A 17220-nucleotide genomic window follows, 5' to 3' on the forward strand; every position below is an offset into this window, starting at 1 on the left:
TTGGAATAGATGAATTGTGCGTATGACTGATGTAAGGGAAATGTATAAGTCTTAATGAATACGATTAAACTTTTGAATGCCATAGAGAAACGCTATCAACAGATCTCCGTAGATCGAGCTTCAGTTTTTCTGTATAAAAAAGTAACTCTTCGCGAGAAGTCCAGAGGGAAAATGAAGGGATTCTGGGTACGTGCTGCAATTCGCGAGCCTGACGTTTCAAAACATTTGCTAATTACCACAAAGCAGAACCTTTATGTGTTTCGAACAAACTAATATTATTTTTTAGCTTAGTCTGAGTAAACATTGTGTCCTCGTCAGTTCTATATGTACACACAGTGGATCACCCTATTAACATACATATTGAATTCAACGGTTAATAGTTTAGATGGGCTGGGCTGCCTGCAACCATCGCCGCATAGAGATTAAGAAAAAAATTAACGACAAGATGTACATAATTCGGTTATTTTTTTTACAACATATAATCTACATTGCTTGAGGCAAAAGTGAAATAATGCGTTACCGTAAGGATATTAAAAAGAAACTTTTACGATTCTTTATCCACTGAAGTACATCTTTCCGTTGGTCATTTCGTCCAATAAAAAAAACGATTCTGTTTTGCATAAAAGAGTGTCAGTAAAAGCCGCGTTTTCACCTTAGAAGGATCCAAGAGATAGTAAAAATATTGAAAACTTACACAAGTGTAGAAATATTAAAAGATAAGTTGTCTCTTTTGTGATAAAGCGCCTTCATTGAGTCTTGAAGTTACGAAGAGATGTCAATGAATTCGAGTCATTAGCACTTGATGTGACAAGAATCTTCCCTTAGCAGGAACAAAAAAATTTATTTGCCACACGCCGGTTATTGAGAATTGTTCCACTTTTTACTCCCTTGAGCAAACTGATTGTATCTCGACGTCTCTTGTTATGGGAGATGTTTGAACTCTTCTTCCAGAAACACAGGTTCCGTATTCAGTTTTCGGAGTCCTAGATCCAGCTTCGTTAACATACCCCACCTTTATCGAGGAGGCGATATGGCGATTGAACATCTGACTTAACACAGGATTGATAACCCGAAAAACTGCCCGGCGTATTTCACGATTGCGCCAGCAGTAAATCATTGGGTTCAGAGCACTGTTCAAAAAAATCAAGTTTTCTGCCCATGGGTAGTAATTGTACAATAATTGAGGCGAGTCGCCTTTAATTGTGCGGATAAGTAAAATTGTCATCCCGGGTAGGTAACAAACCAACAACGCACCAAATATATACGCCATCGTTTTGGCAAGTTTAGTTTCGCGCGCTACACTCGGAGCGAGAGGATCATAGTTTTGTTGTTCGCTAACGATCCTTCGATGATGTCTTCTGGCCTCTCGGAAAATAAAGAAGTAGACAAAAGCCGTAATAGCATAGCATGAGCCAATGACAGCGAAACAAATCAGGTATACAATACGGTTTGGTATTCCAGCAAAACGCACACAGGTCAGTGTTACCCACGCTAGCCACACTCCACCAATTATGCTCAAAACGCGAGATTTTGTCACCAGTCGCATGTAGTTTAGTGGGGAAAATATTGCGACATATCTCTCACAGCTTATTAAAGTGAGGTTCAGAAAAGATGCACCCGTACAGAACAGTGCCATTGTCAAGTAAGCGATCCAAACACCACAGTCATCTATTCCTGATAGTGCCAGAGTTTGCCGCGTTATATACAGTGGTTCGACAATGGAGCCTACAAGTAAGTCAGTACATGATAGGCTGACAAGGAATAGATTCGCGTACGTACGAAGTTCTCGCGTCCGCGCAAAGGCTACGATAAATAACGTATTGCATGACACAGCAGCCATCAAGCCCAGTGAGCTAATGATACAAGTAACGATGGCTGTGAGGCGTGCAGACATGGTGTGTGGGAACCGTATCAAGACCTGAAAACTGCAGTTAATAACGTCCATATCTTCAGTGGTTGTTGAAGAACTTAACGATGGCATTTCACTCCGACAAGTGTAGCAAAGGAACAGACCACCTCAATTAGTAGAGTGATGTCGTTCTCCGGCGACGCTGTGCATTGACCAATAATCAAACAGCAGAAAAATAAATAATGTGAAACTGTGCGCGGAAGCGAAATTGAGTGGGTCTTGAACTTGGAATCAACAACTTTTCACGCATCAAACCATCAAATGTTCCAATTTTCACTGTTCACTTGAAAACTTGAATAAATATGCGTGAATTATCTAACTACGCAATGTAATGCTGAATCGTTTAAGTCAGAATGATTTATAGGAGTGTATTCGGATATCAAACGCACCTGTCGCTTCTGTGGGCTGTGTGTGTGCGACAATGTTTATTTTTCATGAGATCAATATGAATACATCTCCACAAAAAAGACCCACAACAAAGTTAATGACGTCTTCATTGACAGTTCACTTGTGTTTCTTGAATCATAAGCTAGATTTTTTACTAGTACTCGTTTATAATTGCGTTATTACATGATGCCCTCAATGGATCGCTTGAAAAGAAAGAAAGTTTATGAATTTCCTACTATCCATTGAAAGGGTTAATATAACCATGGTACGGAAAGTGATATTTACCTCTAGTTTTTATTTAACTGAACAACATGCATAATTAATTGAAATAAAAAAAAGGAAAATAAAATCATTATTTGAAAAAGTTTTTTTCGAGAAGTTAAATAGCAATTGTTATGATATAAGGCAGGGAATCGGATTGAAGTTGTCTTTTTGACATAAAATATTACACTGCTTCAAAAGAAATCCTTCAAAGACAAATTACCTTTTCTTAAATAGTGCAAATTTCAATATATTTTCTTTCATATTCATTTGTAAAGTTGTTTTTATTAAAATTAATGTTTTTCAGTGATAAACTTGATTAAAAAAAGACTGAGATAAGTTAGGACTTCTGTTTTTCAAATGTTTGTCAGAAAACACTTCTTGTCTTGTGCTTTTGTGGATCTCACCTATCTTATCAATGCCAAAATTTCCAATTCTCCTTTTCCATCTTTAACAAAAAAGTGTAGTTTCATTTGAAACGCAAAAAAAAGAAAAAAAAATCCTGTCTTCCGTTGATGCGTCGCTTAATACAAACTCATCGGCACGGTCTTTTATCCAACGAACTCCTTTCCAATTGAGAAATCATATGACAAATTTTCCGCAACTGTCTATTTCATTTTTGTTATAAGGTTTCATGGGGAAAATATGATCATTTTTTGTGACACTCACAATTAAGATGAGTCTCATCTGACTAAGAATGTTTATTCAGATTTTTAGCTGTTATTAAACAAGAGGGAAAATAGACATAATTAGTTTTTTTTTTTTGAAATTGATATTACACATCTTGGAACACAAAATCGCACGTCTAGCTCTATAAAACTTAAAAACTTCCGGGGTAATATTTACCAAGAATATACTATAAAGACCTTGATACAAGAATAAGAAGAACATCAGAGAGACTTCTGCCGCGAGTGCAAATTCTCATTTTTGATACCTAAAGGTTGAGTTTACCTCGCTTCTTAAAGCTTTTTCGTTATGTAGTTGAATAAATGAAACTTAATTAAGAGGTTTAAGGAAATTGAGATGACACCATCTGTCACAGACTGTCCATTCACAATACTTTATCAATTCCTTCTGCAAAGGGATTTTCAACTGAACGATAACAAGAGAAGTTAAAAATGTTCGAGAAAATTCAACGCAATTAACACGGTGTAAAGCCACTTTCTAAATTGTCATTTGTCAAAATCCTCTTTGACGCCGGTGAGAGTTTCAGAGAATGAGTGCTTGAGACACAATGTATCTCTAGACAAGCGGAAATCGGAATAAATCTTAAATCCTTTTAAACCGTAAGGGAGTAATTGCTTATTTGTGAGAACCAATTTCGCCGACAATTTACATACAGGAAACTAGAAAAGTTCAAAATTAAAAGAAGATAATGTTGGTCCTGGTTTGCCAAAACAACATTGTCCTCATGTAATATCGCAGAGATATAAAGCACCCTGATTGCTGGTATGAATTTCTTTATTACTTCAAACGTCGACAATAGTTTAAAAATAATTAATCATTTCAAGTGTAAACAATGACTTAGACGTTCGCGGTATTCTTTTGTTCAAGATGTGACTACCAATGAAATAAACGCTCTGAGTTAAAGTTCAGTTGGCGGCTTATATCAACCTGCACTGAAAAATAAAACCCCTGATACTTGCTGGATATCTGGTATAAACTGAGTCAGCAGTCTTTACGTTTATCAGATGTTGCTAGGCAACAAGACGTAATGTTCAGTGTTTTCGCGAACGCTCAGAAAACCCTTTTGTAAGAAGAAGGGAGCCTTCTGGAGCCTTCGCGTGTTCTCATTGAGAGGATTTGCTCACGATCGACCCTCATGAGACAAGACCAGAAATCGTACGGAAGAAATAAGTACTATAAAATGTACAACAGTATAGAATACACTACTTACAACCAAGTATAACTACAGGACCTGTTAACAGACGAATGTGTATTCAACACAATTACAACCTGCACTAAACCTCAATAGGATCATCTGATTCTTCTCTGATGCCGAGCTCTTCTAGTAACTGCTTCTCCATTTGTAAATATTCCTGGTACTCCTGTGCAACGTTCGGGAAAATAAGAAAATTAATTGCGCACAAAGCGGTTTAAATCCAAAAAAAGACTTAAGAAATCTAGAGCGTGCGATTCTAAACACTATTGAGAACAAATTGAAACTGCTTTGTTGTCACATGACTCACCATTCTCTGTTTAGCCTCGATATCAGCGTCACTTTCCTCAGCTCGTTTGCCCTCCTGTGGGTTCAATAAAGGAAAAGTCTAAACCTTTTTGTTTTTTTAGTTGTGCACAATGCTCTGCTTACTATGACGTCAGAAATGTAAGAGGGAATGAGAGAGTGTGTTCACGAACAAACAGGTCCGCAGCGCGTGCCTTCATGTAGTAACCAAACGTTACTGGTTTATTAAAAGGTTACTTGGATTCCGAAGAAGCTATTAAATATAACAGAGACCTCCGTATGCCACGGCCTTGACAGCAGTACCTGTATGTCTGCAATTCGTTCCTTTTTTATTGCAGTTCTGCTAGATTAACCTTTCCACTCACATGAATGACCAAGACAGAATTTCTCCTTACAATATCCAAACAATATCAAGCAGAGAGTAATGAGAATAAAGAATTAATACCACGTATCAGTTGATCTGGTACCAAATTCTCGAAACGAACATTATAAATTGTATAGCAGACAGTAAGGAGAATTACTAATGAGATCTGGCATGTTTAACCTCTCCACCCTCTCAATGCTCATTCATTTTTGTTTCATCATTACTTTTTGTTCATGATATCATTACTTCTTTTGTATTTTTTTTACTTTTTCCGGCTGATTATAACTAACCTGTTGCCGCTTGCTTTCTTCAGCGTCCAGCTGTTTTTTCTCCTGTTCTCGGATCTTCATCCTCTCTTCCACGAATGCCAGTCGCTTAACTTCTCGTTCGAAAAAGTTTTCCATTGCATTGGCCTACGAGACGTAAAAGTAGAATCAACTCAACTACATGGGCAAGACTGATCGGCCTACTTAATCAAATGATCAGACCAAGTAACGAATATGTCAAGCCTCGCACTGCCTCCTCCGGTAACCAACACACGAAGATGAACATATGTGTATCGTCTGGTACCTAAACGAAGTGCCAGAAGGGGGGAGGGTAACCACTCTATTCTCACGAAAGGGAAAGGACACTTCACATACGTGTAACAACAGTCCTGTAAAATATCTTTCTACATCGGTATTATCAGACATAGTACTAGTTTCAGCCTCATGTTACTTGAATACACACTCCTCAGAATAAATTCGAGGACGAAAATGGGAAACAATTTACCTCATTAGCGGACGGGTGCCTGAGATTCCAAGGAACTTCCATGACATGTAATGTTCCCATACCGTCACCGACAGCTAGAAGCTGCTGCTTACCTAACCAAACAAACATACAATCGTCACTAGACATGGAACAGAAGCGACAATGCCACTTGAAAACTGCCTTTGACAGTCCTTGAATAGAGCAATATCCAGATCAAGCGAGTAAAACAGTGACTACAGCCGCCGACATATCTACGAGCTGGATGACAGATTTCTTTACTACTTATATCGATCGTCAGAGAAATTCAGTACCATGTGTAGAAAGTAATTTTGGATGAGTTGTCTTTTTCTTTTCTTCGCTCTGCTATCGGTATAGAAAATTCGTCACATCCTCTCCACCAATCAGATGTAAAAGTCACACCCATTGCCATTTCGTTACGCGCGTTTTCCAGCTAACGGAGCAGTTTGCCGTTTAACTTTGAGTTTAGCCTGCGTTGCTGGCGGTCTGCGGTTTTGGGGGCGGAGAGAAAAATGAAAGTCTTTCATTTTTCTCTCCGCCCCCAAAACCGCAGATCGCCAGTAACACAGGCTACTTTTAGTTATCATTGGCTCCTTATATTATTTTCATCAGTTGTGATTTGCTGTTGCGATAGCTTTACTTATAGTTTTACTAGAAATCTTCTGTGAGTAACACTACAAGACATAAAGCAGTTAGGTGTTACAGCAACAACTACTGTCACACTTACTTGAAACCTGATGAGGTGAAATGGTCGTGATGGGAGCAGCAGTTACATTCTGAGTTAAAGACGGCTCGTGCGACCTAACAAAAGAGCACACAATTAAACACAACTTCCACCAAGTTATCAAAAAAATCTCAATTCTCCTCTAGCATCTTCATATTTCCATAAGTGAGAGGTGTGGAGAATTTGATGTTAGATCCATACCTGTCTAGCAGGTCCCATACATCAACATTACCATCGGTCTTGGTGATGAAAAACACCCCTGGAAATGAAAATAACGGTCGAGAATAAAATGATGAATACCTAGTACACGAGGTTTGTGATCGAAATTTTTTTACAGATGATAAGTGCTTACAATGGATCGCAAACACTGTAACACGTCCAAAGCAGTTTCTTCATTCTAAATCACCCGTGTTCAGTTTAAGCTTTCCCTCACTTTTCTGAATCAGTACCACACATCAATCTCAACTCAAATCAACAGTAACGTTACTTAATTCTAATTAGTTTTAGGCTTTAATCTCTCAACAAATTCTCCTTTTCAATCTTTGTTTCATTCACACCTTTTTTATATTGTTATACATGTCTGAGAGGTACTATACCTCCGCTACTTTCCCTGAAGGTACTCAGGTTTGTTACCTGGTCTTGATGGACTCCAATGTCCTCTTGTCAACCTCATTAAATGACTCGCTGATTGAAGAAGAGGACCATTCTGTACCCAAGAGAAAGAGAGAGAAAGAATGAAAGAAAGAAAGGGAGACACAAGGAAGAAAAAGAAGAGAGAGAGAAGCCATATGGACATGAGTGCCTGAACTCCAAAAGGTGATACCTCTTATTTTGTGTTTGCACTCCGAGTATATGAACAGCATCCTTTATCATTTCACTTCCATTTCTCTTTTAGTGTTTTAGTTTTTTTTTTTTAAAGTTTACATTCTTCGACACCAAGAATGAATCAAACTACCCCGACGTCACTTCTATAAGAAATAATTGTCACTGTCATTGTTTCTGAGTAAAAATTAACATCAATAATCGCCCAATCAAAACATAGGCGGGGGAGCAGGGGGGGGGGGGGGGGGAGAGGGAGAGGGTCAGAAAACCTGAGGGGAAGCACACCCTAGCCTCCCCCACGTTTTGTTACGGATCGATAGTGCAGCAGAAAACTGGCTTGGAATCATGTTCAGTTGTTTGACCTTCTCACAAATCGTTTCATTAGGGTTGCCCTTGACGAAGTAATATACTGCTAAACTTTTTTAATTCATACGTTTTAAACTGCACTTACAGCTACCCAAAGGAACATTTTGAGAGTCATGGGTGAGGTCATGTATTTGACCTGAAAAGTGATGAGCACACCTCCCGTTTTTCCCAAATTTTCAAAAGCTCCACCGTTTCTGACGATCACACAAAACGTCCGCATCATATGTGCGACGATCGAAGTCGTCCTCATTGTAATTATAATTACTATTATCGGCTTAGTTAATCGAGGGAAACACTATAGAGAATTAAAGCACTATACCGTTACTCCTTCCTTCCAAATTGCAAAAGTCCACCCTCCCACCGTAAGAAGTATATCCCTGAAGAAAGGCGACCTCTGTAGGGTGGTGATGGGGCCATCATGTGCTAACCACACTTGCTCAGGACGGGGGGCTAAAGAAAAGAGACAGTTTACCTTCATAATTTGTTCTTGCTCGAAACAAAGCTAACGATCACAACCTCTTGATCTTAATCTTCCCACGACATTGTTACCAGTGCAAAAATAGTGTAAGGATTCTTTATTTGGTAATGTTGAAAACATTTCACTCAGCAGAGTGTAGTTTTCAGGAAGAAATGCATCTTTAAATTAGACAGTTTTTCAGACGTTTTTACTGTGTTCCTGGAAACTGCTGTAAGCTTGGGCAAAGTCATATTTCGTATTTTGGGTAACATAGAGGAAATTGGTTGTTTAGTAAATTTCTGGCTGGCTAATGGAAAATTTCAAAAGGCTGGTTGCTGCGCCAAAAGATCTTAGTAATATGAGTTAAAATCCAAAAACAAGCCATTATAAAGCATGAACCACAAACTTACACACGATCTTTCCACTATCTGTATCCTTCTCGGGTTTCCAATCCATATACACCAAATCACCTTCCTGTCATAAAAGTAACCGTATTTATGTATGCTATACATCATGTTCCACCAACATGTATCTGGTATCCTAAGGAGCTGGAGATTTTCCCAGCCCTCACCCAATGCTTTAAAACATATGTAAAACCACCAGCTACATAGGCTACCCATCTGAATGCAAATGTTATGACAAAACAACCGTGTCGAGATGAGGTGACCCGGAGCAACACTACTGTATCACAAAAGTACAATCATCACCAAGATAATGGGTTCCTCATATGAGTATTTAAGCCATAGAGGACACTTTCTATTGTTTTATTGTTGTAATAACCCACTTAAGATGTTAAGGGAATAAGAGAAAAGTTTGTAAATCACAAGCTGGAGGTGAGTAAGTGAGGTGGGTGTTATTTCACAGACTTACCTCAGTTCCAATGAAAAATTTTGAGCTGACATTCTCCAAAGGCTTGCCATGATCTCTACCTTTGGACAAACCGGTTGATAAGTTGGATATTTCCCTTGTCTCTTTTTCCTCACTAGGTTTTGCTGTTAAAATATAACAGGTGGAGATGCATGTAATATCTCACCTTGTACACATACATGCACCTAATATTTGTATAATCATAATGTGACCCTGTATGCCTTCTGCACTGAAATTAATTTTTTTGGCCCCTTAGAGTGACCAGTATCAAAATTCTCCTTACAATATCACCCCTGAATCACACATTCAGGTCAGGAGAATAAAAGAAATGATCACCAAATAAAGAAGGTCTTGATTGTTAAAAAAATTCCCATGTCAGCACCTTATGAGATGCATAGAGAACAGTAGAAAGAATGTGAATAATGATGTTTTGGTGTAAAGGGTTACAGCTGATTAAGTGTACCAAAAGTGTTGTATTATTAGACTAATTTATCCCTGGAGAATTCCATCAGTAGCAAGTAAGTCATTTACATATTGCAGAATTTAATCAGGTGAACTACTTTTGTTAGCCTAAATCACAGTCTGCAGTTTGTTGAATGAACCAACATTCGTACTGTTAATAGACATCTACAAGTCAACTTTACATTTTCATTCAATTTTCTCCTGATATCCAGGTACAAACTGGCTAACTTCTCTACAGAAAAAAAAAATTGTCATAGGTAACAAACATTTAAGCTTTTACAGATATTAGACAAGACTATTGTTAGTTAATAATAACTCATGGTACTCACAGCCAGATGTTCTTGCCCCTTGACGTTCTGAAATGCTAAACACACTTGGGCCAAACTCACCAGCACCAACCGAGTGAGATACAGTAACCTGAATTCATACATAGTCATTATCACTTTTTTTATAGTTTACCCCATAACTTCTCCTTTCAATATCAATAAAATATCAAGCAGGTAGGTGATGAGGATAATAAAAAATATCAATTAGGGAATTCCTTGTTCCTCCAAATTCTTAGAGTTAAATGATCATAAGAATTGTATGACAGACAGTAGGGAGGGTTTTTGTCTTCTCTGCTATACAGGGGAATCTCTCTGTAGGAGTTTCATCTGCAGATCTTAAACTTAAGCAACTAAAACCTAAAAAAAATTAAGTTACTTTAATTATCCTGAATTACCCTAAGGACAGGCTTCCAAGTTAAGTCCAAGTGTTTAAATGTGGGAAGAATTCCAACTGGGTTGTGACCTGCGGCCTGACTTGGTGCAGCAGACTTACTGGGGCGTGTGTCCCAAACAAGGACAGTACTGAAAATAAACATCAAAAAGAAGAAAAAACATACAGCAAGATGCTATTTATTTGCCACAGTAGTGGGAAAATGAAAATATGAGTATATTGTCAGTCAAAAACTATAGAGTTGTGTTTCTTCACATAGTGTGGTCCATTGTGATATAGCTTAAAAGCTATATTCTTGCATTATTGTATGCCTGAAATTTTGATCATCAAATTTTGAATCTTTGATCTCCAAAGAAACTACATAAGCTAGCTTAATTATCTATGAATACTACTATGATGTATGTTTATTAGGAGTGGTAAATGGAGTGATAAAGTGATCACATTGACAAGTGTAAAATCAAAAATAATATTATTTTATAGTATTTGATTCCTTGTATTACTAAGCGTCACTTATCACTTACCCATCTGCAGCACAGGACATTAACTGATTGCACTGCTGTGATTTGTTTTCAACAACAACTCCCATACGGCCGATCTGAGACAGAATCCACAGATAAAGAGTTTATCATAATTAGTTGAACTTGATAAAGCCTTCCCCCAACACATTCATGTTAAAAAGAAAGGTGTTTTACTGTTGTGTACTTACATGACAACCAAGCTTAAATTCTACCTTTTTTTCCCTCTCTGATCTTTGATCTTTCCAAAAAAGAACTATTCTTAGGAAAGGTTCATTTCCCAATGAGTGCTTAGTAAGTACCAGGTAAGGGGTGACTACAAGCTTCTGTTTTTGGAAATGACCCTGTTCCCCTCCTCTACCTATCTCAGGATGATGAGAGACCACACCCAAAAAATGGTGGAAACCAAACCTACTGGTAATGAAACCTTTCTTCTCACTAATTTCAGCACACAATCTACACACAAAGAACCTCACAAAAAGAAAATACCAGAAGGCATATACAACCAAACAAATGAACATACATAACTGCACAATATTTACCTCCATGTGATCAGGAATCCATGTGATGTCTGTAACAACAGTCTTATGACTGTGTTCTATTGATGATACGGCACAATATCTCAGAATGGGCGATTGATCAAAGCTTGATTCGTCTTCAAAACCAGGCTTTTGAAATTTGAGACAACACAGTGTTAGAATAAGAATCTTAACAGACATGATTAACATCTGGGATCAACTGCACACAGTTTCAATACAGTTTGCATCTTTAGGGATTTTAAGGACCAGAGATTAATAGTTCTTAGTAATAATGATAGTCAGTATAATTCTAATACTGAGCTATGTCAAGTAATTATGAGCATCCTGTTTGTTATAGATGTGTAATGTGTCCATTCCTTTCACAAGCTCTCTGGCTGCAAAATCAATTATTATTTTCAAAAAAATCCTTGTTACTCACCAAAGAGTTCATGGAATTCTTCTTGCTCTGGCCATGAGATTGCCTGTGAGTGCGTAATCTTTCACTGTGGTTTGTTATGTCCCACAAAACAATCTAATAATTTTTACAAATAGAAAAAAAATTATTATGATTACTGACAACTGCAACCATAATGTTCTCAATACCTTAGCTTTCCATGATAGAAAAATACAAAGCTGCAAAATGTGATAGATATTTTAAACTTTGGTTTGGCTGAACACTGTAAACTATAACTTTTCTCGTAAATTTTTTTAAACAGCAACTAATAGAAACAAAAACACTTTTTGTTTACATGTATTTCCTGGCAGCTAAATTCTGATCTGAAAAGGGGACAGGTTCAGCATCCAGTTAAAATTGATATTTAGAGGAACACAACAGTCAGTGGAATTACCTGTCCATTAATACATCCTCCAGCAATGATGTTTGGATCAGAAGGATTAAATTTGAAGGAAAATATATCATCAGGAGCTTCAAGAAGGGCCTGGAAGCAAATCAAACAGTAACTACACACCAGCCTGTACTTTGAGAGTGTCACAAAAAAAAAATTTTTTTTAAAGAACTCTGGTAATTATGAACAAGTTGCAATCAGACTGAAGTTTAGATATTAATTGCTATAAAGTTACACAAAACTGAGGAAATACAAATGAGATATCTACAAAATAGAAATGTTTTTGACAACAAGTATTCTGATATCTCAGGGAAGTTGTTGGCTTTTTTTTGTGAAATGCTCCTGAATCTGGCGTTAGCCCTTGGGAACTTCTCAAGTTAAAGGGCAAGAATTATTTTCATGGCTTAACTCTGTTTCAAAAGTATGTAATGCAAAATGGAAGGAAGGGATTGAAAAACAATTGCTACTATTTATCATGTTCTAAATTGTGTACAAAATTGTAAATTACAACTGAATATAAAATGGTGCTGCAAAAAAATTTCTATACTCACCAGGGGATGTATTGGATCTGAAAAACTCCAAATAAGAACAAGGGAAGATGTCATAAGAATGCGAGAAAAATTATCCACTCTGTCATCAAATGAAAGGCCCTCTCCACAGGAAACTGCTATGATTCCTGTGAAAACCAAGGAATACCACATACAGTTGAAACACAACTTAACTTTAACTAGTACATGAAAAGCATACTGTATGTTACTGGTAAAAGTTAGACCAATATTACTAATGGGGATATGACAAGTTGACATGTTACCATAATTCCGTTGTCTCTCTATTTTGCATTATCAATGTTGTTAATAGATCATAAATAAACATTCACTTACCTTTGATAACTGGATGCCATTGAATGTCTGTGATTGTTTTTTCCTTGCTATATTGAAGATCAGTAAATGACTGGTATTCCTGTCAAAATTTTTTAGTACAGTTGATTACTCTCACAGTTCCACTGCATTAAATGTAATGATTTCATAAGAACTATAAAAAGATTCTTGAATGAGATTGGTTATCAGCAGCCTCATTTTAGCATTAATAGTATATAGTGTGCAAGTAGCACTTGAATTTGGACAAAATTAATTAATATTAATAACAGGTTATGAGTCATGGCTCTGTGATAGGAATTTGCATTCACATTTGAGGTCTTGAGGGTACCTCCACTTAAGTGTTTCACATCATCAAGCTCTCACTCAGAGTAGCAGGGACTGTAATCATACTCATTATTAACTAATTGTACTCTTGCTTAGCAGCTGTCCAATTCTGTTCATCACTGCAACTATGATTAAAGACCAAATTGAACTCTATCCTCTCTTATTATACCTTATTAAATTAAAATAGCGCAATTATAACTGAATTGAGCCTAAATGCATATGTCAGGGAACAATTCTATGACTGCATGGAATACAGCTAATTAATTAAAGTACAAAACTTTAAGTGTGAAACTGTATTATGCTCATCTTAAAATGTTGAAAGACTTTTACAAACCTTCAAATAATTGTCTGATTTTGCTCCAAAAGTAGTTTCATCATCTGCCAGAGACAAGTAATCATCATAGAACACATCCAGTATCTCATTTTGCTGCAAGGCCAGCTCAAACCTGAAAGAGAAATCTGTTGCTTTAAACAAGTTGAATCCTCAAAAATTGCTGCAAGATACATTTTTTTTCATGTGTGTAGGACTGGCAATTCAAGATTTTGATCAGATCAGCTCATATAATAATCATGAAACTGGACAGTATTCAAACAAAACTCAAAAGGCTCAACAAGAACAAAGCAAAACATTCAAGGTCACATGAATCAACTGGTGTAGACAACACTGACAGACAAAATATAATGACAGACTTATTGAGACATAATAGGTTGGCTTATTGCGTACCTTGGCGTGACTTTTTCAATAAAGCTGATGATGTCTGTTGTTGCTCTTTTGATGTCATCTTTGGACTTCTCTTCCAAAGTTCTTGCACTATACTGTGTCACAGCATTACGTGGTTTTCTCCTGTAAGTAGATTGAGTCAAACTGAATGCATACAATTCTTTTCATTACATGTATAAATTTGTTTATTTTTTTAATATCAAGTCCATAGGCTTTGGGAATCTGAAGATGGTTACCAGTTAATGAACTTCTTTATCTATGTTTGAAAATACAGTGTACATAATTTAATCTCAGTTCTAAAGACAATGCATCTTACCATTCTGTTTGATTTCCATTATCTGTTAACACTGGAACTGCCTATAACAAGACATTCATATATAGGAATGACAGTTTATATTTTGAACATAATTTATCCAGATAACTGTAAACTACTGTATATGCTATTGTTATGAGCTACAGCTGTAATCAATAAATAAGAGCTCAAATTGGATTTAATAATTTTTCGTCATATGACAGTAACTTCCACTTCACTAACAGAGGGTCAATTCAAATCTACAAATGCACACAGAATGTACTATGTACCTGTATGCCTTTGTCTAGTTCTTTCTTCAGCAAGCTAAACCCATCATCTTCAAATGAAGGGCATTCTACGAAGCCATCTTTTGCATCAGACACATTCCGGTCACCAAAAGTCACTGGTACCCCAAACTCACGTCTCTTCCTTGAAATTCTAAATTTAACCTGAAGGGAAAATACATATAGGAAGGTGTATGAGGTTACATTAAAAGACAAATTTTATTTAAAAAATTTCCCTTCCTGACCTTAGGTCTGTTTTCTATCACATTTTCTTCTTCCACTTCAACTTCACTTCCAAGTGACTGCCATGGCTGTGGTGTTCTGGGAAACTTTCTGAGTGCTAGGATCAGGTCTTCTCCATCTCCTTCCTCTGCCTCACCATCTTGTGCTTCATCTTGAGGGGGCTGGGGAAAAATAAGAGCATATAAAATAACAATAATTCAATTGGATGAAACAGCTGAAATCTTACACTAACCAAGTTTATCTAATTTCTTGTCAAAGTTCTTGCAGAGTTTCCACTAGTAATGCAGATCAAGATAGACAGTAGCAAAATTTGTTTTGAAGATTATTTTCTATTTATTTAAGGACTCTTTTTTTAATTGAATTTAGCTGGCTTTAATAATATATACTATATCTTTAAGTCCATACTTTAAATAAAGGAACCTTGTTTTTTTTCTGCATGGATTTAGTTAAGGCCTGTGTGCTTCATGCTTAGGCCATAACTCTGAGTGGAAAAAACTTGAAATCAATAATTAACATTCAGGCCACCATAAAGAGTTTCAAAGCTAATGTTTCAAGTATTAGTCCTTAATGAGAGTGAATCATTAATGGGACAGCTCTGATGATGCTCTGACAAAAGAGCTAATGCTCGAAATGTCAGTTTTGAAACTCTTTATGGTGGCCAATTTACATTTAACTTATCAACTCAGTTGATAAATACAAAATTACCTTGTTATACTCTCTCACTGAAACAGTACCACAGTTTCTTAAGAAACTTACCCCCTTTATTCAGTGATACTGATGATTGGTTACAGTATGGGGTACACTAATTGATTAGTGATTTGGTCTTATTCCTGATTTGATCTTATTCCTGACAAATGTCAATAAAAGTTTACACTTACATTAAGAAGCCTCTCCTTAGCCTCTTCAGTGAGAGCAAGATAGAAATTTTGACCATACTTGAACATGGGATCATACACTACAAGGAGTTGATCAGCTACATAGTCCTACACATATGATAAAAAGGCAATGTTCAGAAGAAGCTATAAGATGAGAGAGACCTGGAGACATCTCATTAACCCTTCCACTGCCAAGATATCTGTCACTAGTAATTCTCCTTACTGTCTACCATACATTTCCTTGGATGTTAGTTGAAAAAACTTGGTATTGGATCAACTGATAACTAATAATTTATATTTTTCATTACACTCATCACTTGTCTTGAGTCTTTGTATTCATGTGGTAAGGAGAAATTCCGTAATGGTCACTCATGAAAGTTTAAGGGTTAAAGGGACAAAATACTATGTAAAAAATGTTGGCTGGTTGAAGTCCTGAACGAGTAGCACACACGTTCTGACAGGCAAAAAGATGAGGATGCAGAAGCTGAACACATGCAGGACAAAACGTTTACATGGATACTGATTCCATCAACATCCACCTAAAAGGTATGAAACTTACCAAAACAATTTGTTTGGCTGGATGAAAATCTGAGACAGCTGCTCTGTCTTTGAAATCCTGAATGATTGCTTCCTTCGGGATCAACTTGTGCGGGTTCTCCTCCGTAACATCCTCGTCGCCCTTGCAGCCAAATATTTCTTGGGTTTTGCTTGTGAAGAAAAGTGGCATGATGTCCGACGGAATCTCCTCTTCGCCTTCTTCTTCGCCAGCAATAGAGGCGTCTGCATCTTCTTTTCTTTCTTCAGGCATTTCAACGATAAATTTCCGTAAAACTTATTTGTTTCAGGCAACCTCTACTCACAGTCTGCTTCTAATTGCCGCCATTTTGAATTGAAATTTCCCGGATCCTTTTTAAACACACGTAACCGTGAGAACGCTCACTCATCTGGGGGGTGGGAGTAGGAAAGATTCTTGACTACCTGGGGTACATGCACGGTAGTTTAGTAATCTTAATGAAGAGGAAATAAAATGGTCAAAATGCTCTGATCTAATACTTGAAGCAAAGTATTGGATCCAGTTCAGCTTTTTGTGGACAAAACACAGCTTTAAGAAAGAAGACCTAAGAAATCGAAGATGTCGTGTTGGCACAATAAAGGATGCCAAAAAAAAAAAAAAATTAAAAATTCACTTGACATGTTGGTAGTTGGCGGTAACATATGGTTGAACCTTGAAGGGCTCTCGTTGAGACATGTTTTCCATGTTGCATCTGTTCCTAAAAATTTGTTAATTTCGAAAATATTTAAAGTGTGGGTTATGATAAAAACCATATTGGAAAACTGTATTTTCTCTTTTCGGACAGACCAAACGTCAGTTTGGTACACGTTTGAAAGAGCATCAAAAAGCGGTTTTCTTTTGCAAAAAAAGAAAATTCAGCTTT

General features: G+C 36.9%; 2 protein-coding genes across 3 annotated transcripts; both read right to left on the minus strand.

The window, feature by feature from the left end:
• Window positions 1-448: 448 nt before the first annotated feature.
• On the minus strand, window positions 449-2890 carry LOC113681414 (beta-1 adrenergic receptor). Its single transcript, XM_027198505.2, has one exon. It carries the CDS (start codon window positions 1979-1981, stop codon window positions 881-883), a length of 1101 nt encoding a protein of 366 aa, XP_027054306.1. The 5' UTR covers window positions 1982-2890; the 3' UTR covers window positions 449-880.
• A 1110-nt stretch (window positions 2891-4000) lies between these two features.
• LOC113681405 (dynein axonemal intermediate chain 3) lies at window positions 4001-16725 on the minus strand. Of its 2 annotated transcripts, none has more exons than XM_027198496.2 (25): window positions 16344-16725; window positions 15788-15892; window positions 14912-15070; window positions 14673-14831; window positions 14407-14447; window positions 14094-14213; window positions 13704-13815; window positions 13049-13127; window positions 12719-12843; window positions 12171-12260; window positions 11762-11854; window positions 11347-11472; window positions 10811-10884; window positions 10294-10420; window positions 9902-9989; window positions 9114-9235; window positions 8654-8717; window positions 8106-8236; window positions 7232-7304; window positions 6800-6857; window positions 6602-6675; window positions 5878-5969; window positions 5397-5519; window positions 4747-4800; window positions 4001-4605 (listed from the first exon to the last, which is right to left on the minus strand). In XM_027198496.2, exons 1-25 carry the CDS (start codon window positions 16590-16592, stop codon window positions 4519-4521), a joined length of 2625 nt encoding a protein of 874 aa, XP_027054297.2. In that variant the 5' UTR covers window positions 16593-16725; the 3' UTR covers window positions 4001-4518. The 2 variants fall into 2 exon arrangements, with proteins under 2 accessions (XP_027054297.2, XP_089044412.1); XM_089188286.1 differs by having other exon boundaries at window positions 10294-10417; window positions 16344-16692.
• Window positions 16726-17220: the final 495 nt, after the last annotated feature.

The sequence above is a fragment of the Pocillopora damicornis genome, chromosome 11 (assembly GCF_964200805.1).
Source record: "Pocillopora damicornis chromosome 11, jaPocDami1.2, whole genome shotgun sequence".
In the NCBI taxonomy this organism is placed as follows: domain Eukaryota; kingdom Metazoa; phylum Cnidaria; class Anthozoa; order Scleractinia; family Pocilloporidae; genus Pocillopora; species Pocillopora damicornis.